Raw genomic sequence first — 27,188 nt, 5'->3', positions numbered from 1 at the left:
ACCCCTCCCCATACACACACACACATACACCCCCTTCCCCATTCCCCACCTCCCCCCCACACATACTCACACAACCTCCTCTCCCCCTCACACACATACATAACCTCCCTCCTCCCCCCCTTTCACACATCCGGACTAACATGAACTAGTTGTGGTTCTGGCCGGCGGCTGTCTGTCACCCTCTGATACACTAAACCAACAGTACCACGACTTTCACCCCAGACAAACAAGTGCGTGACAGCGACCCTCAGAGTGTTGGATTTCAGCGGCCCAGAGGTCATATTCTTATACATATCATCAGGCTCCTATTACGGTTATTTCACAAGGCCACAGATAAGGTTAATCGGATTTTCATGGGTGCTTTTTCCCGTTCATGATGCAGATGTCGGGTAGAACTATCAATGGGATCACAAAAAAGTCCATGGAAATAACAGGAACTTCCACGAGAGGCTTTTCAAACAGGGAAACTGAGGTGCCGATACGGTTAAGAATGCGGGCGGATTCACAAGTGTGGTTTCATGGCCCTGGTGGTAGTCAGACAAAGTATCTACGGGACAGAAAACACTTAAGAGAACGCTGTTAATCTTATTCGAGGCCTAAGGAAACGATCGTAGCGAGAGAGCGAAGAGTTTGAGAATACGAGTTCAGGACAGGAAGGAAATCAGAGGACCGAGGCTTTTCTGGTGCAAGAGCGATAAGAGGGAGGGAGAGAGGAAGAAAGGGAGAGAGGGAGAGGGAAAAAGGAGGGGAGAGAGAGGGAGAGTGCAGAAAAAGGAAGAACACAAAGAGGGAAGGGTGAACATTGAATGGGAGAGAGCAAATCAAAACCTTATAATCTAACTTTATGTGTAAGGAGTCAATTCCGTTCCCTGGAGGTATCGGCGATCCGGATCTTCTTAGCTACAGCGGAAAACTAATCAGTAATCAAAGTTTATATCACGACTTCGAAGGGAGATGGGATGGAAGCGCTTTAGACAAGGGATCCATCTACCTTCATTTCCCTTCCTCGGTAAAGTACTGCATCACTTATTCATCCGTCTATAGTTTTTTTTTAATGTGGAAATGCTTCTCTTAAAATCATAGGCGTTCAGATTCCTTTCCCTTATACAACACGGAAGCTGAATCCAACTTCTTTTCCTTGGTTTCTACAGCATTTGAACAATTATACTTCCGTCTATACTGTTTTCTTTAACGTGGAATTGCTTCTCTTAAAATCATAGGCGTTCAGATTCCTTTCCCTTATACAACACGGAAGCTGAATCCAACTTCTTTTCCTCGCTTTCTACAGTATTTGAACACTTATACTTCCGTCTATACTTTTTTCTTTAACGTGGAATTGCTTCTCACAAACTCAAAAGCCTTCAGATTCCTTCCCTTATACAACACGGAAGCTGAATCCAACTTCTTTTCCTCGCTTTCTACAGTATTTGAACACTTATACTTCCGTCTATACTGTTTTCTTTAACGTGGAATTGCTTCTCTTAAAATTATAGGGGTTCAGATTCCTTTCCCTTATACAACACGGAAGCTGAATCCAACTTCTTTCCCTTGCTTTCTACAGTATTTGAACAATTATACTTCCGTCTATACTTTTTTCTTTAACGTGGAATTGCTTCACACAAAATCTTAAGCGTTCAGATCCCATCCCTCACACAAGACCGGTAAAGCTAAGTCCATCTTCTTTTCCTCGCTTTGTACAGCATTTGAACACTTATACATCCGTCTATACTCTTTCTTTAATACGGAATCGCTTCACACAATATCATAAGCGTTCAGATTCCATCCTTCACACAAGACCGGGAAGCTAAGTCCATCTTCTTTTTCTCACTCTGTAAAGATTCCATATTCAACCAACATAGATTTCTCGCCCACAAAGTCCTGGATACAGAATCTATTCCTCCTTAATCCTCCTGACACACGGAATTGCTTTGTAGGATCAACGACGTAGATTTCCGATTGAGAGACTCTTTGAACACTGAATCCTCCTTTTTCATCCCCCTTTAAGCTACTTTGTACGGATCTATCGGCATGTTTTTTCTTTCGTCTATAAACTCTGGAATCTACCTCTTCTTACCCTCCTTTAACATGAAATACCTTTGTACGCACTGACGCAATGATCCTTTTTCTTACTTCCTCGCCGCCTATTCGATGTACAAATCCTGTGTTTTAAGTCGTTATGTCATAGCAAATACCTATACTTATGTCCTTTCCTCTTCCTTCCTTATACTGTCCCTTCGTCGTGGGGATTAGTACCCTCGTGACTAAGGTAATTTTTTTTTTTTTTTTTTTTTTTTTTTTTTTTTTTTTACCGCCTATGCGATGCACTCTGGTATCTGTTTTTTACGTGTTTGTTTCGTTCATTCCTCGTGTGTTTGTCTGTTTGTATGTGTTTGTGAGAGAGAGAAAAAAAAAAAAGACAGTGGAAATAATAGCGAAGCAGGATGAAGGTTTGGTAAAGTTAAATAAGGCTTAGGTTAGGTAAGGCGAGGTTAGGTTAGGTAAGGCTAGGTTAGGTAAGGCTAGGTTAGGTTAGGTAAGGCTAGGTTAGGTAAGGCTAGGTTAGGTTAGGTAAGGCTAGGTTAGGTTAGGTTAGGTTAGGTTAGGTTAGGTAAGGCTAGGTTAGGTTAGGTTAGGTAAGGCTAGGTTAGGTAAGGCTAGGCTAGGCTAGGCTAGGTTAGGTTAGGCTAGGTTAGGTTAGGTTAGGTAAGGCTAGGTTAGGTAAGGCTAGGTTAGGTTAGGTTAGGTTAGGTAAGGCTAGGTTAGGTAAGGCTAGGTTAGGTAAGGCTAGGTTAGGTTAGGTAAGGCTAGGTTAGGTTAGGTTAGGTTAGGTAAGGCTAGGTTAGGTTAGGTTCAGTTAGTTAAGGCTAGGTTAGGCTAAGTTAAGTCAGGTAAACAAGTCCTGCGTCATAGCAAACACCTATACTCATGTCCTTTCCTCTTCCTCCCTTGTACTGCCCCTTCGTCGCAGGAGTCTAGTGCCCTCGCTCGCCCCTGACGCAACGGCTCACAATAGTCTCGTCAGGAGTGTTGGCCTGTTTACATGCGATAAACTCGGTGCTTCTAATCAGCCGCCCAAAGACAACAATAATAAAATAAATACTCGTCTTGATGACAACAAAACATGAGTACAAATGACAACAAAAACAGAGGCGAATATATTTTTATCTATCTTTTCACTATATTAGCTTTGTGGCGTTCCTCAGCCGTGGTCATTAGCCTTACAGATACACATATTGATGCTAAACCTGACTCACAAGTGGCCTAGCGATCAACTAATCACTCTGGCCCACCACATGATCAGCACGAACTCTCGGGGAGCTTCTGTGAGACGAGGAAGCGATGCAAACAGGAGTGCCAGCTACGGTACGGTACGGAAGAGGGTGTTGAGTGCCTCGCCTCTTAAAATCTCTACGGTACGGTACGGAAGAGGATGTTCAGTGCCTCGCCTCTTAAAATCTCTACGGTACGGTACGGAAGAGGATGTTCAGTGCCTCGCCTCTTAAAATCTCTACGGTACGGTACGGAAGAGGATGTTCAGTGCCTCGCCTCTTAAACTCTCTACGCTACAGTAAGGAAGAGGATGTTGAGTGCCTCGCCTCTTAAAATCTCTACGGTACGGTACGGAAGAGGATGTTGAGTGCCTCGCCTCTTACAATCTCTACGGTACGGTACGGAAGAGGATGTTGAGTGCCTCGCCTCTTACAATCTCTACGGTACGGTACGGAAGAGGATGTTGAGTGCCTCGCCTCTTAAAATCTCTACGGTACGGTACGGAAGAGGATGTTGAGTGCCTCGCCTCTTAAACTCTCTACGGTCCAGTTTACGGAAGAGGATTTTGAGTGCCTCGCCTCTTACAATCTCTACGGTACGGTACGGAAGAGGATGTTGAGTGCCTCGCCTCTTACAATCTCTACGGTACGGTACGGAAGAGGATGTTGAGTGCCTCGCCTCTTACAATCTCTACGGTACGGTACGGAAGAGGATGTTGAGTGCCTCGCCTCTTAAAATCTCTACGGTACGGTACGGAAGAGGATGTTGAGTGCCTCGCCTCTTAAAATCTCTACGGTACGGTACGGAAGAGGATGTTGAGTGCCTCGCCTCTTAAAATCTCTACGGTACGGTACGGAAGAGGATGTTGAGTGCCTCGCCTCTTAAAATCTCTACGGTACGGTACGGAAGAGGATGTTGAGTGCCTCGCCTCTTAAAATCTCTACGGTACGGTACGGAAGAGGATGTTGAGTGCCTCGCCTCTTAAAATCTCTACGGTACAGTATACGGAAGAGGATGTTGAGTGCCTCGCCTCTTACAATCTCTACGGTACAGTAAGGAAGAGGATGTTGAGTGCCTCGCCTCTTAAAATCCAAAGACGTAGTAGGTTCCATGCGAGAAATGTATATAAAACAGTAATATTGAAGTCTTGGCTGCCTAGAGAGGTTGGGTCACGCTAGAGTAAGTTACATCAGGTAAGGTTAGTGGAGAGTAAGTCTGGTATTATAACGCTTTCGCTCCTCATATTAACTATTTCTAAAGGTTAAAGAGGGAATCAATCGAGTTCTAATGAGTGGTTCTTTAGGTCCATGGTACAGAAGAAGGGTCAGACTACCACCAGGCTCATAAAACTACTTCTGGAAATGCCCAAAACTCCTACGAAAGCCTTGCCAAATAGGTGAACTTTGGCGACGGAATGTTTAGTAATACGGTCCTTAGTAAGTTAAAACACTTGACTAATTTTTTTTTTACAGCTAAGGAGACAGTTCAAGGGCGTAAATAAAAAAAATAAAAAAAGCCCGCGACTCACTGCTCCCGAACAGAGGTCAAAGGGGTGTCCAAAGAGAGAGGTCAATTTCGGGAGGAGAGGTGTCCTGAAATGGGGAAAGTATACATGAACGTTCCTGGAAATCAACTTCAAACCCTCGATCGGTGAGGATAGTATTCGATAACATGACCTCATTGATCTAATTGGAATCTACTGTTCTTTCCGGTGCATGACGATTCCCCGTGTGAATAGCAAAGGTCCATATCCTCAAACATTTCGGAGCTTACACACCCACATTTGTTAAGGCTTTCGCAGGGTTTGTGAGTGGGTATTTCCGAGGGTAGTTTTACGAGCCTAGCGATAGTCTGACAAGGAGGCTTCTGCTGCACCATGAACGTGAAAGGAACACACACGAGAACCCGACTAACCTCCACCGTGGCCATTGGGAAAAGTGATTGTGAGAGCCGAAAGCATCTAAGAATACGCGCCCAAAGACTTAAAGATGCGAGGACAGGAAGAAAATAACGGAAAAATAAGCAATGAGAAAAAGAGAGGAGCGAAAATCCTGGAGAGTGGAGAGGAATGGCAAACAGCGATACGAGGCAGGAGGGCCGTGGGCGGAAGTGTCGCCGATAGGACAAGAAACATATGACAGTCGGATTGGAGGGAAGAAAGCTTTGACGTCAATGGTAAGAGGGGGAAGGAAGGAAGTGGGGACGGGCCTGATAAAGAAACTAATTAACTAACAAATACAAATGGCGTCTCGAAAAACGAAGAAAAAATGACACTAGCAGAAAAAGGGATGAGAGTGAACGAAAGGAGTTTAAGTAGAGTTTTGAGCTTGATGAAACTTGATGAAGAAACAAATTAATGAACAGACACAAATGACGCCTCGAAAAACGAAGAAAAAATGACACTAACAGAAAAAGAGATGAGAGTGAACGAAAGGAGTTTAAGTAGAGTTTTGAGCTTAATGAAACTTGATGAAGAAACAAATTAATAAAGATACAAATGGCGTCTCGAAAAGCGAAGAGGAAATGTCATATAAAAAAAAAAAAAATAAAAAAAAAAAAAAAAAAAAAAAAGAATATAAGAAAACAACAAAACATATCCCGAGTAGACTTTTAAGCTTAATGGAGCCTGACAAACTAATTAATATATAAACGAATAACATAGACGTCTCGAAAACACGAAGAAAATTATATTATAACAAAAAAAATTATCCTTCAAGAGAGACTTAAGCTTAATAGTAAGGATAAATAAATACATCAGTTACAAAAGCCTCTCGTAGTGCTTCTAGGGATTTATAGTTTTCAAGAGTGCCAGGCGGAAGAGGATGTTGGGTGCCTCGCCTCTGAAATCAAAAGACGCAGTAGATTTCCCTATAACAAGACAATGAGTATACGAGTGCCAACTAGATGACGCTGCACACACTAACACTGGCACTGACAAACGAGAGTGCCAACTGCTAACAACGAAAGAGGGTGGAGGAGAATGCTGAGTGCCTCGTGTTAAGGAATAGTGCCACAGTCTTTAGCATATTTGAGTGCCAACTATATGAAGCAACACACTGACACTGGCACTCACAAACCAAATAACATAAAAGAAGAGTGCCAGCTACGAAATAACACGGAGGAAGAGGATGTTGAGTGCCTCGCCTCTTAAATCTACAGACGTAAGAGTGGTGGTTTGACAAGGTTTACGCGACATGGACGGGAAAGCACTTATGGTAACCCGAGTTCTCTATCCCCTTTGAAAATAGTCGTGAGTCTCAAACGTTTCGTCACCTCAGTACATCAATTATAAAAGGCTCTCGCAATACTGATAGGAATTTCCATGGATAGCTTTCATCCCCCGAGTGGTGGTTTGACAAGACTTCTGTGCCATGAACGGGAAAGCACTTATGGCAACCCGAGTTCTCTATCCCCTTTGAAAATAATCGTGTCTCAAACGTTTCGTCACCTCAGTACATCAATTATAAAAGCCTCTTGCAGTCCTTATTGGGATTTCCATGGATAGCTTTCATCTCCCTAGTGATGGTTCGACAAGGCCTATACGGTATGGACGGGGAAACACTCATGGGAATCCGACTAATCTCTCCAATGGCCTTTGAAAATAATCGTAAGGAGAGCCCCAATCTTTTGTACATGCGAGCCTCCAGTACTGTCTCCAGGCAAGCTCGGTCCAGCCATCAGGATCACGACGCGGCCCGCTGCTGTCCAAACCCACAACGATAAGGTATCAAGGCAACCCAGAGCTGTTAGGTTTCTAGTATCAGCTGCGGTGGCCTCGTGCGGTTAGCTGATGCACCGTGACGAGGAGGAAGAAGAGGAGGAGGAGGAAGAGGATGGGGCGGAGGGGAAAGGGAAGGAGTGGGTTAAGAGGGAGGGGGTTGGAAGAGGGAAGGGGAAATGGAAGAAGGGAAAGAGAGGGTTAAGATGAAGGGAGTTAAAGGAAGGGAAGGAAAAAGAGGAAGGAGGATATAAGGGAGGAAGATATGAATGGGAGGAAAGAGAGAGCAAGGCAATAAAGAAGGGGAGAGAGAGGAAAGAAAAGGGAACAGGAGAAGGAAATAGGAGTTAGTAAGACTCTATGTAGGAAGGGAAGAAGACAGGAAGAGAGGGAGGCAGATAGGAGGTAAGGGAGACAGGAAGGGTGAGTGAAGGAGATAGGGAGGGTCAGGGTGCCAATGGAAGGAGTAGTTAGCATATGGGAGAAAACAAGAGAGGAAGAGGAGGGAGGGAGATAGTGGGTAAGGGAGACAGGGTAAGGGTGAGTCAGGGTGAGGGAGGGAGGGTCGGGGTGCCAAACTCACGCCTCACTATCGCTCCGCCCTCCTCATTATCTCAAGACACCAGCTGCACTCACATGACTCAACCTCGAGGGCCGGCACGCCTTCTCGCTACACCAGGAACATGACGCAACAAGCACCGGCGCCGACAAACAAGAGTGCCAGATACGAAACAAAGCAGAAGAGGATGTTGATTGAGTGCCTCGCCTCTGAACTCTAAAGACGCAGTAGATTTCCTTATAACAAGACGAACAATGATATACGAGTGCCAAATAGAAAGCGCTGCACACACTAACACTGGCACTGACAAACAAGAGTGCCAGATACGAAACAAAGCAGAAGAGGATGTTGATTGAGTGCCTCGCCTCTGAACTCTAAAGACGCAGTAGATTTCCTTATAACAAGACGAACAATGATATACGAGTGCCAAATAGAAAGCGCTGCACACACTAACACTGGCACTGACAAACGAGAGTGCCAGATACGAAACAAAGCAGAAGAGGATGTTGATTGAGTGCCTCGCCTCTGAACTCTAAAGACGCAGTACATTTCCCTATAACAAGACAATGAGTATACGAGTGCCAACTAGATGCTGCTGCACGCACTAATACTGGCACTGACAAACGAGAGTGCCAGATACGAAACACCACGGAAGAGGATATTGAGTGCCTCGCCTCTGAGCTCTAAAGAAGCAGTAGATTTCCCTATAACAAGACAATGAGTATACGAGTGCCAGTTACAAACGAGAGTGCCAGATACGAAATAACACGGAGGAAGAGGATGTTGAGTGCCTCGCCTCTGAACTCTAAAAACGCAGTAGATTTCCCTATAACAAGACAATGCGTATATACGAGTGCCAAATATATGACGCAGCACACACTAACACAGGCACTGACAAACGAGAGTGCCAACTGCTAACAACGAAAGAGGGCGGAGGAGGATGCTGAGTGCCTCGTGTTACGGAATAGTGCCACAGTCTTTAGCATATTTTGAGTACCAACTATATGAAACAACACACTGTCACTGGCACTCACAAACCAAATAACAAAAAACAAGAGTGCCAGCTACGAAATAACACGGGGGAGGATGTTGAGTGCCTCGCCTCTTAAATCTACACGTAATAGGTTTCACGTTATAAATACCAGCACTGAATATACGAGTGCCAACGATATAAAACACACTGGCACTAACAAACCAAACCAAACAAACAAAGGTGCCAACTACGATACAGTACGGAGGAGGATGTTGAGTGCCTCGCCTCTTAAAATCTAAAGACGTAGAAGGTTTAACGTTAAAAAAGACCCGAAAAATATACATACACGAGTACCAATTATAAGAAAAAACGTAGGAATGGATAATGTATGAACGCCTATAGTGCCTCTTAAGCCTAAAGTCATACATTTCACGGTAAAACAAAAGAGCATCAAGGAATACATATACGAGTGCCAACTGCCATTCATATCTCCATCAGTTTCTTTCCCATTACTTCCACACTTCACCTAATAACCCCATTCTTCCACATCCCTTTCCACTATCACTTCCGTCCCTCCCACATCAAGATCAAGCTCAAGACTCCCACCCACAACAACAGGGGAGACTAAACAGGTCAACTACCATTTATAACTCTACCTCTTTCTTTCCCAATACTTTCACACTTCACCTAATAACCCCATTTTTTTCCATCCCCTTCCACTATCACTCCCGTCCCTCCCACATCAAGATCAAGCTCAAGACTACCACCCACCACAATACAGGGGAGACTAGACAGGTAAGGGCTCACGTACCTTGGCCCGGCGGCAGGTGGTGGTTCATGGCGGCCGCGAAGGAGGGGTGAGGGGGCCGCTGGTAGGGTGACGCTCCCTCCCGCACACTGGCTCTCCAGAAGGCCGCTAAGCTCCTCTCGGGGTCCCACAACCGACTATCTGAAGGAGGAAAGTCACGTTATAGGAAGTTTATAGATGCGCGTGGCCTCAGCGCTCATCTCCGTATCATTAATTAAAACTCAATAAAAGATCATTTTCTAGGGCTGTAGGAGTGACTGAAGTAAGAAATAATGTACAGATGATCAAATGAAGAGGAGAGTCATTATTATTGTTTTTATTATTAACATTATCATTATAGGTTGTAGTAGTAGTAGTAGTAGTAGTAGTAGAAGTAGAAGCTCGTGTGTGTGTGTGTGTGTGTGTGTGTGTGTGTGTGTGTGTGTGTGTGTGTGTGTGTGTGTGTGTGTGTGAGGGAAAAGCCAACACTCCAAGGACAGGAATGACAGTTGTGACGAAGTGTGACGAAGGTTGCGGCGAGGAGGAGGAGGAGGAGGAGGAGGGGAAAGGAAGGTGTGGTAAGAGGAAGCGAAGAGTAATGTTTGCCGTAATTCGATAAGGAAGGGGAGGGTCACACACACACACACACACACACACACACACACACACACACACACACACACACACACGCACTGCAACACCAATAATTACTACGACTAGAGATTAAACAACAACAACAACAACAACAACAAAACAACAACCGTATCATGTGTTTGTGTTTATATGTGTGTGTGTGTGTGTGTGTGTGTGTGTGTGTGTGTGTGTGTGTGTGTGTGTGTGTGTGTGTGTGTGTGTGTGTGTGTCCCTTCTCGTAACACAAGTCCTTCGGTGTGGGTGTGCGTGTGCCTGCCCCAGACAACACACACACACACACACACACACACACACACACACACACTTATTATACCGTTTCAAGATATCTTTTTCATAAGTACTGTCTAATTTCACGTTTTCCACTATTCAAATCAACTTTTATTTTATACACTGTTCTAGTTCACCTCAGTCTGTATTTGTCGACACCCTAAATAAAGAGTTTGCTCGCATTTCTCTCTCGCCCACGAACGGCAGCAGCAGCATTGACCGACTTTATCCTTTATCACGTGAATCATGAACCATAAAAGATCAATATTGCATGAGGTGAGGAGTGAACGGCCTTGAGTGTGTGTGTGTGTGTGTGTGTGTGTGTGTGCGAGAGCGAGAGCGAGAGAGAGAGAGAGAGAGAGAGAGAGAGAGAGAGAGAGAGAGAGAGTCATATCGTTTGCACTGAGACGCAATGAGGCAAGGGGACACTTATCAGCTGACTCATTATTTGTGCTTCTAATTTCATGCACTCACAGGCCGATGAACCTTGAGGGGGCACACGCTTCTATGAGCTCTAAAAACCTCCTTTAACCTTATCAATAGACCTAAGTTAGACAATCCAGTTCATATGCCTCGTTGTGTCTTTAATATGTGACATGAAACTCTATTTATCTACTTCTTTTTCAGTACAATAAGAAAGTTTAGGTGCTGCGGCAGAGATGGTGGATGTGAGGTAAGGTGGAGGTGGATCTGAGAGGTAAGGATGGTGGAGGAGGCGGAAAGGAGGAAGGTGGAGTAAGGTGGAGATTTAGCAGTCAGGAACGGGTGAAGGAGGTGGAGGAGCCTGTGATGTGGAGTCGACGTGTTGTGAAGTAAGGTGGAGATGGATACGAGAGGCAAGGATGGTGGAGTCGGGAAGGAGGAAGGTGAAGGAAGGTGGAGTAAGGTGGAGATTTAGCAGTCAGGTATGGGTGAAGGAGGTGGAGTTGACTGGGATGTGGAGTCGACGTGTTGTGAAGTAAGGTGGAGGTGGATTTGAGAGGCAAAGATGGTGGAGGAGGAAGGTGAAGGAAGGTGGAGTAAGGTGGAGATTTAGCAGCCAGGAACGAGTGAAGGAGGTGGAGGAGGCTGGGATGTGGAGTCGACGTGTTGAGATGAGGAAAGTATAGGAGTGAAATGAGGCCAAGATATGAATTTGTATAGACGTGATGTAGGAAGGTGAAGGAAGGTGGAGTATGGCGGAGATTTAGCAGTTAGGAACGGGTGGAGGAGGTGGAGGAGGCTGGGATGTGGAGTCGAAGTGTTGAGATGAGGAAAGTATAGGAGTGAAATGAGGCCAAGATATGAATTTGTATAGACGTGAAGTAAGGTAATTAGAGGAGAAACAGGAAGGAGGTTGGCTTGAGGAAACGAAGTGGGGGAAGATGAGGAGGTACAGGAAGATGATAAGGTATGGAAGAGGGTTGATATATAGAGATACAGATAGTGAGATGAGGTAGAAGAGTGGAGAGATGAGGCAAGGAGACGAGTTAACAGAAAATGAAGAATAAGATGAAAATGGATCAATTGAATCAGTGGGCGGAGGAGGAGGAGGAGGCGGTGGTAAGGAGACAAGCGAGCGGAGGTTACGTTGGACGGAGGTAAGGCGAGGGAGCTAGGGGAGAGAGAGTGAGGAGGTAGCGGCCGGCGGGGTACGCTTGGGGCGGCGTCGTGCCTGGAGGGCTTGGGCGCGCCACGCTCCGCTACCCAACCGATCGCCAGGACCCGCCCGGCCCGATCCCAATCTTCGCACGACGCTGCAATTCGACTCCCAGACGCTACACACAACACCCAAACCCTTCACCGTACACTCGTCCATCCGTACAGGCGAATTAAGGCCTTGGTAACACGTGGAAATGGGTAGAAATGGTAGAAATAGGGGAATGGATGACGTGTGTTCGGCAGGGCGTGGGAGGTAGAGGTGGCAACGTCGGGCGCGTGCGGGCGAGGGCATCGTCGCCGCGTGCTGGGGAGCGTGATGCTGGCCCACCTGGCGTGCACCTTTCCTCTGGGCTTCGTTCACCCACACCCTCGCTAAGGCTTCCCTCAATTTCCTCTAAGATACGCCCTTCAGCCGATCATCTTGCAAGGTAGAAGGGGACGTGAGGGAGGTGATTAATTAGGTGGATCATGTTCAGAGGCGTAAGGTAAGATGGGGCGGGTCTAGTAGGTGAGAGTTCCGTGGTGGCTTGGATGAACGGATCTGGAGACTGGCTAACGAAAAGGTGAAGATGCAGGTTACCTCTCTCCCTCCCTCCCTCTCTCCCTCCCGCTAGTCCTTGCCCTCCTCCTGTCTCTCTCTCTCTCTCTCTCTCTCTCTCTCTCTCTCTCTCTCTCTCTCTCTCTCTCTCTCTCTCTCTCTTAATTTTTTTTCTTTTTTCCTCTTCTTTTCCTTTTTCTTTTTCTTTTCTGTTCATTTATGTTGTTCTCTCTCTCTCTCTCTCTCTCTCTCTCTCTCTCTCTCTCATGCACACAAACTATACAGTATTCTTATGTGACGAGCTACAGAAAGACGCAAAAAGTACCTTAATAATAATGCAAAATAACATCAGCGGTCATATGGTTCTTATTATGATTCACAAACACAATCTGTCCCAAGTACCAACACTCAACAAGAGAATATTCAGCTCGAGGGACAAATGGAGACAATTCATATGCAAATCGTAAACAGAGATCACAAAATGCATTCAGTCAGACGCCCGCGACCTCTCGAGGGATTCAAACCCTGACCACGAGATGCCAAGCCGCGCCGACACACACCACGCCACCGCCAGGCACGCCCTCGCCACGCCCTCGTCACGCCCGGGATGCTGAGCCGGGGCAGAAGAGGCATCACGCAACACACGTAAAAGCCAAGCAAAGAACGCGAGGGAACGGCTAGCAGGGCGGGGTAATAATGATCCTCGGGCGGTGAGGCAACATTGCGGCGTCGTTCTGTAATTGTAATAAGAGAGTTGGCGGGAAATCCTAGTGAGGCGGTGGTCTGGGGCAGCGGAGGCGGTGGCTGCGAGCAAGGGGCATCTCCTGAGCGGCATTCAGCACCAAGAGCCGATTTCACAGTCCAACACAGCGTCTTCGTAACAGCCCGAACCAAACTATAGAATCCCATCTAATCCAAAATGGTGACTTCATCGATGCCACACTAAATACACAAGACTTTTCCTGTATAGTTTCATCAAATTTGTGAACTTAAATACAATCACCAGACACTATACAAGGAAATTTCGAAGGCTCTGGTATTTGGAAGCTTACTAACCCATCATGGGGAACTGTAAAACTGGCCCCAACACTTGTATGATTTGGCGTCCAGGGGAAAGCAAAGTCTTCTCCAACACACGCAAGACTGCATGAATATTCTTAAACGTAAATATTTTATCAATGACGACGATGAAGAGGCGTCTCCTAATACATATATGAATACTTATATGCCTTAATAATTAAATGATGCGGTCCGTAAGGAATGGTAATAACTTCTTCAATACACACGTGACCACCTCAACATTCACACGCTAACGGAAACTTCACTTAGTGGCGATAGCGAAGGGGAGTAACTGACTGTTCTTTCGGCCACCTCTCTGGATTCTTTACAGGAGCAGCGAGTAGCGGGCTTTTTTTTATTGTAGTCTCCTTTTTTTGTGCCCTTGTGAACATAAGAACATAAGAACATAAGAACGCAGGAGTCTGCAAGAGGCCGGTAGGCCTGTACGAGGCAGCTCCTTTGACCCTAAGCTCCCGTGTATCTAATCCCACCTAATATCGCTGTCCATGAATTTATCTAGTCTATTTTTGAATGTGACAATTGTATTGGCACTCACCACATGACTGCTAAAATTATTCCCTCATCTACCACCCTATTAGTAAACCAATTTTTGCCTATGTCCCTGTTGAATCTGAATTTATCCAGTTTAAACCCGTTACTTCGTGTCCTACCCGGTTCTCTTACCAACAAAACCTTATGAATGTCTCCCTTATTAAAGCCCTTCATCCATTTATAAACCTCGATCATGTCTCCACACACACCCGCCGCCTCTAGAGAATGCAAGTTTAACTGTTTGAGTCTTTCCTCGTATGGCAAGTTTCTCAACCCCTGAATCATCTTAGTCATCCTCCTCTGCACCGATTCTAACATTTTGATATCCATTCTATAGGGTGACCAGAACTGAACCGCATAGTCAAGATGAGGTCTAACTAATGCTAAATATAGTTTGAGGACTGGGGCTTCTGTTGCTTACGCTCCTTGAAATAAATCCCAGTACCCTATTAGCTCGATTTCTAGCTTGAATGCATTGTGCCCTTGGACGGAGATCAGAGCTCCTTTGCTGTAAAAAAAATAACCAACTTTCTTACATACATGCAACAACCACAAAATCTTCTTCGATATACAATTGAACCAAATATCCTCACACATTGACGGAAACTTTTATTAATGTCCATAGCAAAAGAGGCATTTCACTGACCAACTATCTTATACCAGAAACGATACCAACACTACCAGTCAACACGACAACCCCCATTACCATAGTGACCACGCCTTGTACATCCTCACACTCCTCTTAGCTAGGGAAGACGCGGCTACCGGAGACCCAAGAAAGACAGCACTTCAACCACAACCACCACCACCACCACCACCACTACAACCTTCTCCATTACCACGGCCTTGTATAATCTCGCACTGACGGATGATTCTCTTTGCTGAGGAAGACGCGGCTACCAGAGACCCAAGGCGGCGCTTAATGCCAGTCCGAGAAAGGGGCGGGGTGGTCGGGGCGAGGTGGGACAGGGCGGGGAGGGGACGGGGCAGCAGCAGCATCACCCTCCAGGCCGCGGGAGAAGCTTAGCGCCGCGACTTGAGATGAAGCGAGTGAAGCAAACTATCTTCTCAGAGGCTTTGGTGTGGATGGAGTGAATGCCGCCTCTGGTAATTACACGTACACACACTCACACACGCACACACACATACCCCCTCCATCCACCCCCCACACAGCTATAGGGACACATGATACCTCGGCCACGTTCCCTGCGCCATCCACACCCCTCACACACGTACACAAAAAGAAGAAACAAAAGCTATAGACAGACACAGAGACAACGGCACGGGCGGACGCAGCAGGGACAGACAGAGAGGGACACAGACAGACACACAGAGCCCGACAGGAGGTAAGGCAAGGGCAGATCAGGGAATAATACGGCCCGACACAGCAACAATTAACACGGGAAGAGCCGCAAAAAAGGTACATAGAGAGAAACAAAGAGCATGGAAGGGAACGCGAGATGACATCGGCACAAAAAGAGGAGGCTCGCGCGCCGCCATAGAAAAGGAAGGTGATAATGGAGCCATATGTCGACGATGAGAGAGAGAGAGAGAGAGAGAGAGAGAGAGAGAGAGAGAGAGAGAGAGAGAGAGTATTAGTGATGTATATAGTAAGGGAGAGAAATTGACAGAAGATAACGATGAGACAGACAGAGAGGAAAGGTAGGTAAGGTAAGGTAAGGCAAGGCAAGGTGAGGTAAGGTAAGGCAAGGTAAGGTAAAGCAAGGTAAGGTAAGGCAAAGTAAGGTAAGGTAAGGTAAAGTAAGGTAAGGTAAGGTTAGGCAAGGCAAGGCAAGGTAAGGTAAGGTAAGGTGAGGTAAGGCAAGGCAAGGCAAGGTAAGGTAAGGTAAGGTAAGGTAAGGTAAGGCAAGGTAAGGTAAGGTAAAGTGAGGTAAGGCAAGGCAAGGCAAGGCAAGGCAAGGTAAGGTAAGGTAAGGTAAGATAAGGTAAGGTAAGGTAAGATAAGGTAAGGTAAGGTAAGGTAAGGTGAGGTGAGGTAAGGTAAGGCAAGGCAAGGTAAGGTAAGGTAAGGCAAGGCAGGGTAAGCTAAGGTAAGGGGGAAGAAAGGGAGACTAATTAAGAGGAGAAAGGGAGAGAAAGAGATAAAGAAAACGGATGTGAAAGACTACAAAAAGGAGGGAGAGGGAGGAAGGGAGGGAGGGAGGAAGGAAAGGAGACAAACATCCGCGCTGCAATACGGAAATTACTTATGTTCTTTACGAGTCTCGGCGGAGAGGAAGAAAAGTGTTAGCATTTGTGTTGTTAATGCTGATGATGCTGATGATGCGTGAGGTATAATACAGGGATGGAGGTACGCGCCTATTATTATTATTATTATCATTATTATTATTATTAGTAGTAGTATTGTTACCGATGACTTTATAATAGGAGTTCTTAAAGAGGGGAAATTTTCGATACGTTGGAAAGAATGAACGAATACCAGAGTGACTTGCCTAACTTAACCTAACCTAACCAAACCCTGACTTTTTTTTATTTTTTTTTATTTTTTTTTTTACGTTAACGCCTATAGCGCCAGTAGGCTTTCTTGAGGGGCCTGGATGGTAGTTGGCCCCAGCCCGTCATGGCGCAGGCAAGTGTTTATAGTGACGCCATCTTCTCTGACCTGACCTAAACTAACCTAACCTATTTAGTATCATGTAGGTTTCTGTCCGTTTCTCTCTCTCTCTCTCTCTCTCTCTCTCTCTCTCTCTCTCTCTCTCTCTCTCTCTCTCTCTTCACCCTTCTACCCCTCACCCCCTCCCTCCCTCTCTCCTTCCCTCCCCCGCCCCGGTCGCCTCCCTCTCTAAGCTAATCGTGTCTTACATTAAGCCCGAGCCTCACCGTCGGCTGGGCGTCAGTGGTCTTCAGGCAGGATTAAGGAGGCCGGCTATTACATTAATCGAGAACCCGAGGCCGCTCAATGGTGGAGTCCGGCGGAGGGGAGACGAGGAGGAGGAGGAGGAGGAGGAGGAGGAGGAGGAGGAGAAGGAGGTAGAGGTGAGGGTGAAGATGAAGGACGCTGGAGGCTAGAGAGATGCTGGGAAGGGAAGGAAGGGAGATGAGGGTGAAGGTAGAGAGAGAGAGGTTGAGGAGGAGGATGAGAACACAAGGTAACACAAAGGAAGAACAAACAACAGCAGACCTGCTGGTCCTTACGAGGCTGTTTAACAAATTTCGTTACAATTGATATCATTTAAACTTTTGTCACGTACAATTTTTATCCAATTCTCTTCGGCCAAATGTCTGTCGGCCAAGTGTCCGTTCGGCCAAATGTCTGTCGGCCAAATGTCAGGTCGGCCAAATGTCCGTCGGTCATCTGTCCGGTCACAGTGACAAGCTACACTAACTATCTAATCAAAGGTGGAAGATGAAGGACAGCAAAGGCGAAGGCTCCTCCCCACCCCCCCATCCCTCCAGCCAAAGCTGGCAGGAAAGGAAAAAGAACCATGCAGCATGGAAAAACTGCATGGAAATTATGTAGGAAAGAGGAAAGAACTACCATTACTACTACCACTAACCGGGCGATAAAAGCGGACAAGGACACCAGTATTCGAAAGAACTTAACGTTATTACGACAATGAGTAATATCTTAGTTGCTGGTTGGATTCAAAATACTTGTCTAATCTATTCTTGAAGGCCGTAACTGTTGTACTATCAACGACATCACAGGGTAAAAGAAGGAGGTAGAGTTGAGGAAGGGCAGAGAGAGGATGCTGGAAGATAGAGATGCTTGGTAAGGAAGGAAGGGAAGGAAGGAAGGGAAGGGAGAAGTGTTATGGGTGCAGGGAGATGAGGGTGAGGATAGAGAGAGAGAGGTTGAGGAGGAGGAGAAGCAGGTAGAGCTGAAGAGTGGCAGAGAGAGGATGCTGGAAGATAGAGATGCTGGATAAGGAAGGGAAGGAAGGAAGAAAGGGAAGGAAGAAGGGAGGGCAGAAGGGTTATGAGTGCAGGGAGGGAGAGAGGTTGAGGAGGAGGAGGAGAAGGAGGTTGAGTTGAAGAGGGGCAGAGAGAGGATGCTGGAAGATAGAGATGCTGGGTAAGTAAGGAAAGGAAGGAAGGAAGGAAGGAAGGAAGGAAGGAAGGAAGGGAAGAAGGGAGGGTAGAAGTGTGATATGGGTGAAGGGAGAGAGGGTGGAAATAGAGACAGTGGTTGAGGAGGAGGAGGAGGAAGAAGAGGGACAGACAGAGAGAGAGAGAGGATGCTGGAGGGTAGAGAGATGCTTGGGAGATGCTGGGAAGGAAGGGAGATAAGGGCGAAGGGAGAGAGGGTGAGGATAAAAAAAAATAATAATAATAATAATAAAAAAAAAGGTAGATAAGAAGTAAGGAAGTAAGCTGGAAAAAAGAAAGGAAGGAATAGAAGCAGATACAGATAGACATAGATAGATAGATAGATAGATAGACAGACAGACATAAGGAAGAACCATTAGAAGGAGAGAGATAGAGAGAGAAGAGGTGAATGAGGGAGTCAAAGAGATAAGATGATGATAACTTGAATACTCTCTCTCTCTCTCTCTCTCTCTCTCTCTCTCTCTTCGGTCGATCTTGGTTCTATGGTCGAGTCTCCTTCCTGCCCCACTTTGGTCGACTTTGATCCTCTTAGCCCCATAGTCTCTCTCTCTCTCTCTCTCTCTCTCTCTCTCTCTCTCTCTCTCTCTCTCTCTCTCTCTCTATCTCAAGGCAACAAGACTGAGACGTGACGTGAACCAAAAGGGCAGCGAGGAAGAATCAGGACAAGGCTTGCGATATTACATTCCTTAGTAGACCTTTTTTGGTGCTCTAAGGAAACCCTGACTGACTGACGGACTGGCATAGGGTGATATCTTGACCTACGTGTTCCTTCCCCCCTAACTCAACCATACCCCATACACACATAGCCATACAGATACCCCCTCCACACACCCATACCCCCCACACACACTTAACCATACCCCATACAGTTTCAACCATTCCCTTGCCCCATCACACAATATGAGCCCCTTACTCTCACAACCATACATATACCCCCACACACAACCATACCCCATACACACACAACCATACATATACCCCCCACACAACCATACCCACACACACACCATACCCCATACACTTTTAACCATTCCCTTTCCCCATCACATAATAAGCCTTACACTCACAACCATACACATACCCCCAACTCAATCATACCAAATACACTCAACCATACCCTTTCCCCATCACAATCATATCCCTCACACACTCACCATACCCCTCCCATACACACCATACCCCATACACTCACACCCATACTTCCCCTCCCCCTCTCTCTTCTCCCCTTTCCTTCCCATCAATCTCAAATTTCTCCCCATCACTTCTTGAATATTTACTCATTCTTTACACTCTTCCCATGCACCCATTCAGCACAGTGACCGCAGTGGACTAATGGGGAGGAGGAGGAGGAGGAGGAGGAGGAGGAGGGAGGGCCATTCACGTGTCATTTGGCCCATTGTGTTATGCCTTCGTGTGTGTGTGTGTGTGTGTGTGTGTGTGTGTGTGTGTGTGTGTGTGTGTGTGTGTGTGTGTGTATCTTTGCCGTGGTCTTCTGTTTCTCCTCTCCTTCTCTTCTTCTTCTTCTTCTTCTTCTTCTTCTTCTTCTTCTCTTCTCTTCTCTTCCTCTCCACGTGTTCGGTTTCAAGTTACATTCCACCTCTCATTACTAGTCATAACCTCCTCCTCCTCCTCCTCCTCCTCCTCCTCCTCCTTTTGCCTCTTCTCAGTTTTCCTTTTTTTCTATTCGGGTCTTGGGTCTTAGGTTACTTTTTCTGTCTGTCTGTATGTGTGTTTCTCTCTCTCTCTCTCTCTCTCTCTCTCTCTCTCTCTCTCTCTCTCTCTCTCTCTCTCTAACCACTTTATCACATTTTTCTCTCTGTAATCAAATCTAGTGTTTATTCTTCCTCCCTCTTCCTCCTCCTCCTCCTCCTCCTCCTCTTCCTCCTCCTTCTCCTCCTCCTCCTCCCCTTATCTACGCCCCTCGCCTGTGTTACGCGATACTGCCTGACCCGAATGATCTCTTACAGACGAAGGGAGAGGAGGAGGAGGAGGAGGAGGGAAGGGGAAGAAGATAGGGGAGGAAAAGGGGAGGAAAGAGCTGAGGGGAGAGGACATGAGGAGGGTTATAAGGAAGGGGAGGAAAGGGGAGAGGAGGTAGGAGGAAAAAGGGAGGGAAGGGGAGGAAAGGATAAGGGAGAGGAAAGTATAAGGAAGGGAAGGAAGTAGTTGAGGGGAGGATAAAGGAGAAGAGGAAAGAGATATTGGAAGGGGAGAAAGAAGAGAGAAAGGGAGAAGAGAGGGGAGGGTAATGGAGGGAGGAAACAGATAAGAAGTGAGGAAGGGAGGGGAGGAAGGAAGAGGTTAGAGGGGAGAGAGAAGAGGGGAGAAACTGGATGAGGGGAGAGGAGTTAGAGAGGGAGGGAAAGGGAGAGGAAGGGAGGAAATGAGGAAATATGGGAAGCAAGAGAGGAAGAAAGAAGGAAGGGGAGAGGAAGAGGGAAAATAAGGGAAGAGAGTAGGAAGGAAGGGGAAAGAAGGGAAGGGGAAGAGAGGAAAAGAAGGGGAATAAGAGAGAAAGGCAACGGAGGAAAAGAGGAAGGGAGGAAAACAAGAGAGTAGGAAGACAAGGGAGGAAGGAAGGAAGGAAGGAAGGGAGGGGAAACAGCTGATCGTAAGGAAGGAGAGTGAGGGAAACGAGAGAGTAGGAAGAGAAGGAAGGAAGGAAGGAAGGAAGGGAAGGGAAAAAGAGGGGAAACAGCTGATCGTAAGGAAAGAGAGTGAGGGACGAAAGAGGGAAACAACTAAGAAGGGAAGAGAAGAGAAGAAAGAGGAGGAAGAGTAGGAGTAAGAAATAAGATAGAGAGAGAAGCAATAAGAGAGAGAGAGAGAGGAAGGGGAAACTACACAAAACACGAAAAGACGAACACAAAACCTCAAACCACCCACGCTATGTATGTACGACAAGCTGGGATGCGACTCTCAGATCCACACATTTGAGGGGAGAGATTTACCTCGCGCGCTGTGCATACGAGGGGGTGTTTTATAAGCGTGTTTTTCTCCTATTATTCAACTAACGTGACATGCATAAAGCGGACGGGCCGAACACACACACACACACACACACACACACACAGAGGGAGGGAAGGGCATGAGAGGGGACGAGAGTGCATACCGCGTGATTCTACTCGTCCAAATCAATAGCAATATAAAACGGTCCCCCCTCTAACCCCTCCCCCCCTACCCCCTAGTGATGACCGCCCATGCATTTTCCATAGTCAGGTGTTCCCTTTCCCATGCACTCCATCCCCCCCGCCCCCCCCCGCTATGCATTCTCCGCCCCCCCCAGCCCACTCCCGCCCCTCTCGCCCCCCTCTCATCTCTCTGCATAGCCACTTTAGGCCACACGCTTCCCACACAACGCCATGCAGTGCTACATAACATAACTCTGCGAAACACGTATCAGTCAGGTATAGAATGAACACATCTACTGTCCTCCTCCTCTTCCTCCTTTTCCTCCTCCTCCTCCTCCTCATAATCATCATCATCATCATCATCTCACTACCACTGATTGATTAAGTGACTGAGTAATTGACTGACTGACTGATTTAGGAAGGAAAGACTGGACTGACTGACTGACTGACACACACACACACACACACACACACACACACACACACACACTTATCAAACGTTTCCTGGTTCCCCTGAAAAAAAAGTACAGCCAAGTGGAAGGGAAGGGAAGGGGAAAGCGGAGGAGGAGGAGGAGGAGGAGGAGGAGGAGGAGGAGGAGGAGGGGAGCAACAGGTGGAAGAAGGGAAAATAAACAATGGAGAGGTCAGGAGGGGAGCTGTGACTATTGTTGTTGTTGTTGTTGTTATTATTGTTTACAGTGATACTCGTACCGATAAGTGACCTCGAAATCGATCCCCCCAAAACAGGTCACAAGATAAACGCCAAGGTCAGGGAGGGTCACAAGGGGCCAGGGCAGAGGTCAAGCGTTCCGGAGGTGCCAAGAAGGGGGGGTAGGAGGGTGACACGGGGGTGGTATCGGGGCAGGTGGCGAAGGACACTTGACACGGGGCACCAGCAGACCCGCCCCGCCCACCGCCCGCCCACCCCGGCCCTCTCTCCTTACCTCTTGGCTCTCTCCACCCTGCCTTTGTCACGCCCTCCCTCTGTCTCTGTTGCAGCGCCCTAACCTCCCTTCCCTCCCTCCTCGTCTCTCCCTCCCCCTATCTTCCCTATCCCCTTCTCCCTCCTTCTCATTCCACCTCCCCTCCTTACCATTCTTCTTCCCTTCCCTTGTCTCCTTACACTTTTTCTTCTTTACTTTTTCTTTCTTTATCATTCTCCTTCTTCTTCCCTTCCCTCCTCTCCTTATCGTTCTCCTCCTTTACTTCTTTCTCTATCATTCTCTTCCTTTCCTTCTTCCTTCCGTACCCTCCTCCTCTCCTTGCCCTTCTTCCCTTCCCTCCTCTCCTTATCGTTCTCCTCCTTTACTTCTCTCTTTATCATTCTCTTCCTTTCCTTCTTCCTTCCTTACCCTCCTCCCTCCTTGCCCTTCTTCTTCCCTTCCCTCCTCTCCTTATCGTTCTTCTTCTTTACTTCTCCTTTCTCTATCATTCTCCTCTTTTCCTCCCCCTTTCCATACCTTTCTCCTCCTCCCTCTTCTGCTTCCTCTCTCCTTCTATGCGGTCTTGCTCAGAAAACTACCCATGGAAGTCCCCACAACTCCTACGAAAGCCTTGTCAAATATGTGTGTTTGGGCGCTGAAAAGTTTAAGAATATGACTCTACGTTTCTGGGAGTTCCGTGACGTGGCTTCTCCGCGGACAACCAGGCGGGGACGTGACACCGAGAGCCAGGCTAAACCGCGTACCAGGGAGCCCCAGTCACGCCATGGTACGCGGGTTATCACACTGGTACGTCTTCGAACAAGGAGGAGGAGGCCGGGCGAGACAAGGGGGAACAAAAGCCATTCTCCGTGATGCCATAAGTCCCTGTGTCTTGTCAGCGGGCGAGGGAGTTATCAGGGTTGTTATCAGTAAGGCCCAGTACGGTTCCTAGGGCGGGTGCTTGAGATAAGGGGTGACTGTTTGCTCCTCTTATCTCCCATCCGCCACGCGCCCAAACACTCTCCCCACTCTCCCTCCCTCTCCCTCCCTACCCTTAACTCACTCCCACAATCCCCCTTCTCATTCTCTCTCTCTACCTCTCGCCTCTTTCCTTCCTCTTCCTCCTCCTCCTCCTCCTCAACCTCTGTCAAACTAACACCTCTTTTCCTCCTCCTCTTCCTTCTCTCCTGTATCCTATCTCTTTCACCTCCTCTTCTTCTTCCTTCTTTTCCTCTACCTCCCGTCCGCAGAATGCCTCCTCCTCCTCCTCCTCCTTCTCGCCCTTTCCCTTCCTTCTCTCATGCAACTCCAATTTATTTTTCTCCCCATTTTCGCCTTTTCTTTCAGTTTCGTTTTTTTATTTTATTATTTGTACGTTTATTTATTTATTTAGTTATTTAGTTCCTATTTTCTTTCTTTTATTTACTTGTCATTAACTCTTCAACTTCCTCATTTATTGCTTATTTTCATCGCTCCTTCATTTTTGTTCTTCTATTTGTATCTTTTATCTGTATTTTTATTTAGTTCCTGTTTTTCTTTCTTTTTCTTACTTGTCATTCAATCTTCCTCTTCCTCATTATTTCTTATTTCCATCGTTCCTTCATTTCCGTTCTTCTATTCTAAGTTCCTATTTTTTTTTCTCACTTATCATTCTTCATATTTTCCGGTTCTCATTCATTTTCGTTCCTCTGTTTGTATCTATTATCTCTATTTTCTCTTCGTCATTATACCGTTATCGTGGACTTTAATTTCCCTTTCCCTCCCTCACAGCTGTTCCTTCTATCCCCTTTTATGTCCCTCACACACTCGCTCTTCCGCTTCCTCCAATTGCCCTCTCTCACCTCTCCTCCTCCTCCTCGATTACGGTTTTTCTTTATCTAGTATCTGTATTTTTTGTGTGCCTCGTCAACAGCCTTATCGCCCTCTCCCTCGCACGCCTCACCCGGTCCCTGGCTCCTTATCTTGGCTCATGTCCTGCTCAAGCTTGTCCTCCGCGCGGCCTGTCCCTTCCCCTTCCTGTGGCGGCCTGAAGGGCGTGACCTGAATACACTTCCGACTCCTACTCGCTGGAAGTCTTGGCGGATATTCTTGGGGACTCTTGCGCTCCCCCTAAGTGTTGGTTGTTGAGGGTTTTGTGTTTCTGCTTCTGTGTCTGTGTTTCCTTGCCTGTTTCTGTCTTTCTGTGTCTCTATGTCTCTCTGTGTCCCTGTCTGATTGTCGGGGTTTGTGATTCTCCTTCTGTTTCTGCCTTCTTCTGTCTCTGTCTCTGTCTCTATGTCCCTGTCTGCTTGTCGAGGTTTGTGTTTTTCATTCTCTCTCTGTCACTGTCTTTCGCTTAAATGTGTGTGTCTACCTGTCTACCCGCCTCTGTCTCCCTCTTTCTCTGTCTGCTTGTCCTTCTCTCTCTATGAATGTGTCTATCTACCTGTCTGTCTCTCTCCATGCATCTACCTTTCTAAACACACATAACACCAAGTCAATATCCAGTGTTCTCCCTTTCGCTGGGTCAGGCACAGTAACAGTACCCCGGACAGCTTCAAGAATAGGTTAGGCAAATATTTGGACGCGGGGGAGTGGGTGTGAGCGAGGCTTGCCACACACACACTCGTCAATAGTTCTTCTGCGCCACCCTCACCCGCCCTTGCGTTTGTCCAGCGGCTTGAGGCAACGTGTGCAGGACTTGGTGGGCACAACACTAGTCTGACGGGGCTGTTGGACGCGTGGTGTTGTGTGCCCTTAAGGAAGACGAGGGAAAGAAGGCCGAAAGGGAGAATTTAGGGATGGAAACATGAATTAGAGGAGGCCAAGGATAGAATATAGGAAACAACTTATTGGAAACGTTACGAGAAAAAAAGAAAGAAAATGAACAAGACCCAATTGAATCTTTCTCTCTCAATCAACCAATCAATCGATCAATCTCTATCTCACACACACACACACACACACATACACACACACGACCCCCCCAAAATGGTTACGTCATCCACCACCACCACTACCCCCCACTCCTCCCCCTCACCACCACCACCACCTCCGTCCCGCCCCTCTGTCTTATCGCCGAGGCCGCGATAACAACTCTGGCTTCGGGGAAAGAAGGGAAAACGTTCATTATAAGAGTTTATGGCCACGAACCCTTCCACGAAACCTGTTTGTGATTGATGCTGATGCTTATTATGATAGTAGTAGTAGTAGTAGTAGTAGTAGTAGTAGTGGTAGTAGAAGTAGTAGTAATAGTAGTAGTGGTAGTAGTAGTAGTAGTAATTTTCCCGTTCTCGTTTTTCGTTCACCTGCTTTTTCCTTCCTACTTTCCTGCTTTCCCTTCTCCTACTTTCCTTCCCTTCCTCTTTGTTTCCTTCTTTTCTTCCCTTTCGCATTTCTTCCTCTTCATTTTTCCTTTCGTTCTATCTCCATCGCAATCAATAAAAAAAATCAATAACACAAATTCAATGTAAAGTAAACAAATAATAATAATAATAATAATATTAATAATAATAATAGTAAGTGGATGATAATCAGTACATATAATAATCCGCTGATCCAGGAGATAAAGAGATTACGAGACACAAAAAAAAAAGGCTATTGTGATCCTGCTTCCCCCCCCCCGTCACTCTTCAAAAGGACCTCCGAATGAAAAAAAAACTGCCAGGTGCGCCACGGCCCATTAGGCGAGGCAAATAGGCGTCCAAACCCTTGAGGAAATCTTTATTGTCAGTGAGAGAAATGAAAGTGATAGGCAGACGGCCGGATGTGGGGCGCCCGAGCACTACCTGACCCGTGGCAGGAGGAGGAGGAGAAGAGCCCCGGGGAGGAAAGGGAGGAAGAAGGGGGAGGAAGGAAAAGTGGTCCGCGGTGCTTTGAGGGCTCCTGGTCAGCCGCCTGTCATGCAGAAAATCACACACGTCAGTTTACAGCGCGGGAATGCATGTGAATATTTCCTTCCTGTGAGTATTATTTCCCCCCCCGCAAGTAGGGTAGTCTCGTGGTCCTCTGTCTGAAAAGCGCCGGTCACCCTCAAGCTTGATGGAATGGGGAATAAAAGTTGGAAAGTTTCGTTTAGTCGGCGCAACATCTGTGGTCATATGCCGGAGAGAGACAGAAGGGGAAGGAATGGGGAATGAGCAAAGACTGGAGAAACCACACGACTGTCCCAAAGAGTAAGTGACCCAAGTTTACATTCAGTGTGTCATATTCAGCCTGTAAGTGTTAGGCAGGGCAGCGTGACCTCACCTAAGCATTGTGACAGAAAATTGAGCGGCAGATTACACCACAGCCATATCCTACAGGTTCTTAATATACGTGATACCTGAATTTCGGTTCCTTACAAGCCTGAAAAGTATCGGTCACCCTCAAGCTCGATAGAACGGGGACTGAGCGAGGATTAAAGACACCAAACGCCTGTCCCAAAGAGTAAATGACCCACTTTTTCGTCCAGCGTTTCATATTATTACGTCCTCGAGTGGGATATTGTTCCTTGACTAACTGCACCCTCCCCAGCCGACCAGGGTAAGATGTCAAGTGCCTGCCTGTTGCCTGCGCGAGTCTTGCTCTTACTTACGCCTCGGTGGTAGCGGCGCCATGAACCTTGAGCCGCTGGTTTTAGTATCGTACTTAGGGATGGGCAGATGTTCGGGGCTGACCGACCTAACCCACAGGGAACGTTTATGGATGCAGACTAAATGAGAAAAACAACTGGCTGGCTGCATCTTAAAAAAAAACTTAACTCCCCTACTACTTTACTATAATCTGGCAGCTTTCATTAATAACCTAACTTAGCCACCACCCACTCCTTCTACGGGTATTATTGATGCCAGTAAATACTAATGAAATGTAAATAACCAAGCGAAATTTTCTATCCACGAGCTTTGCGGTCCACAGGTTGTCTCTTGCATTGTTACATATTATCCATAGAGGTTTCGATTCCTCTTTGTAACAACTAACTGAATAAACTCTTAATTAAAATGAATATCAACACTTCACAGTCTATCCAAGGTAATGAAATGCATTCTAACAATTCCTTCCTCTATACGGCAATCCTTTTCCGGGTC

At 46.8% G+C, this 27,188-nt stretch overlaps 1 protein-coding gene across 9 annotated transcripts in view; it reads right to left on the bottom strand.

The window, feature by feature from the left end:
- LOC127002195 (homeobox protein prospero-like) overlaps positions 1-27,188 on the bottom strand; it is a 233,811-nt gene that overhangs the window by 151,033 nt on the left and 55,590 nt on the right. For all 9 annotated transcript variants that reach the window (XM_050867885.1, XM_050867886.1, XM_050867887.1 and 6 more), the window contains exon 3: positions 9,332-9,469. In XM_050867885.1, coding sequence (XP_050723842.1) covers positions 9,332-9,469 — 138 coding nt within the window. The remainder of the gene's footprint in view (positions 1-9,331; positions 9,470-27,188) is intronic.

Source organism: Eriocheir sinensis, chromosome 22, assembly GCF_024679095.1.
Source record: "Eriocheir sinensis breed Jianghai 21 chromosome 22, ASM2467909v1, whole genome shotgun sequence".
In the NCBI taxonomy this organism is placed as follows: Eukaryota; Metazoa; Arthropoda; class Malacostraca; order Decapoda; family Varunidae; genus Eriocheir; species Eriocheir sinensis.
This window is presented reverse-complemented; position numbering and strand designations above follow the sequence as displayed.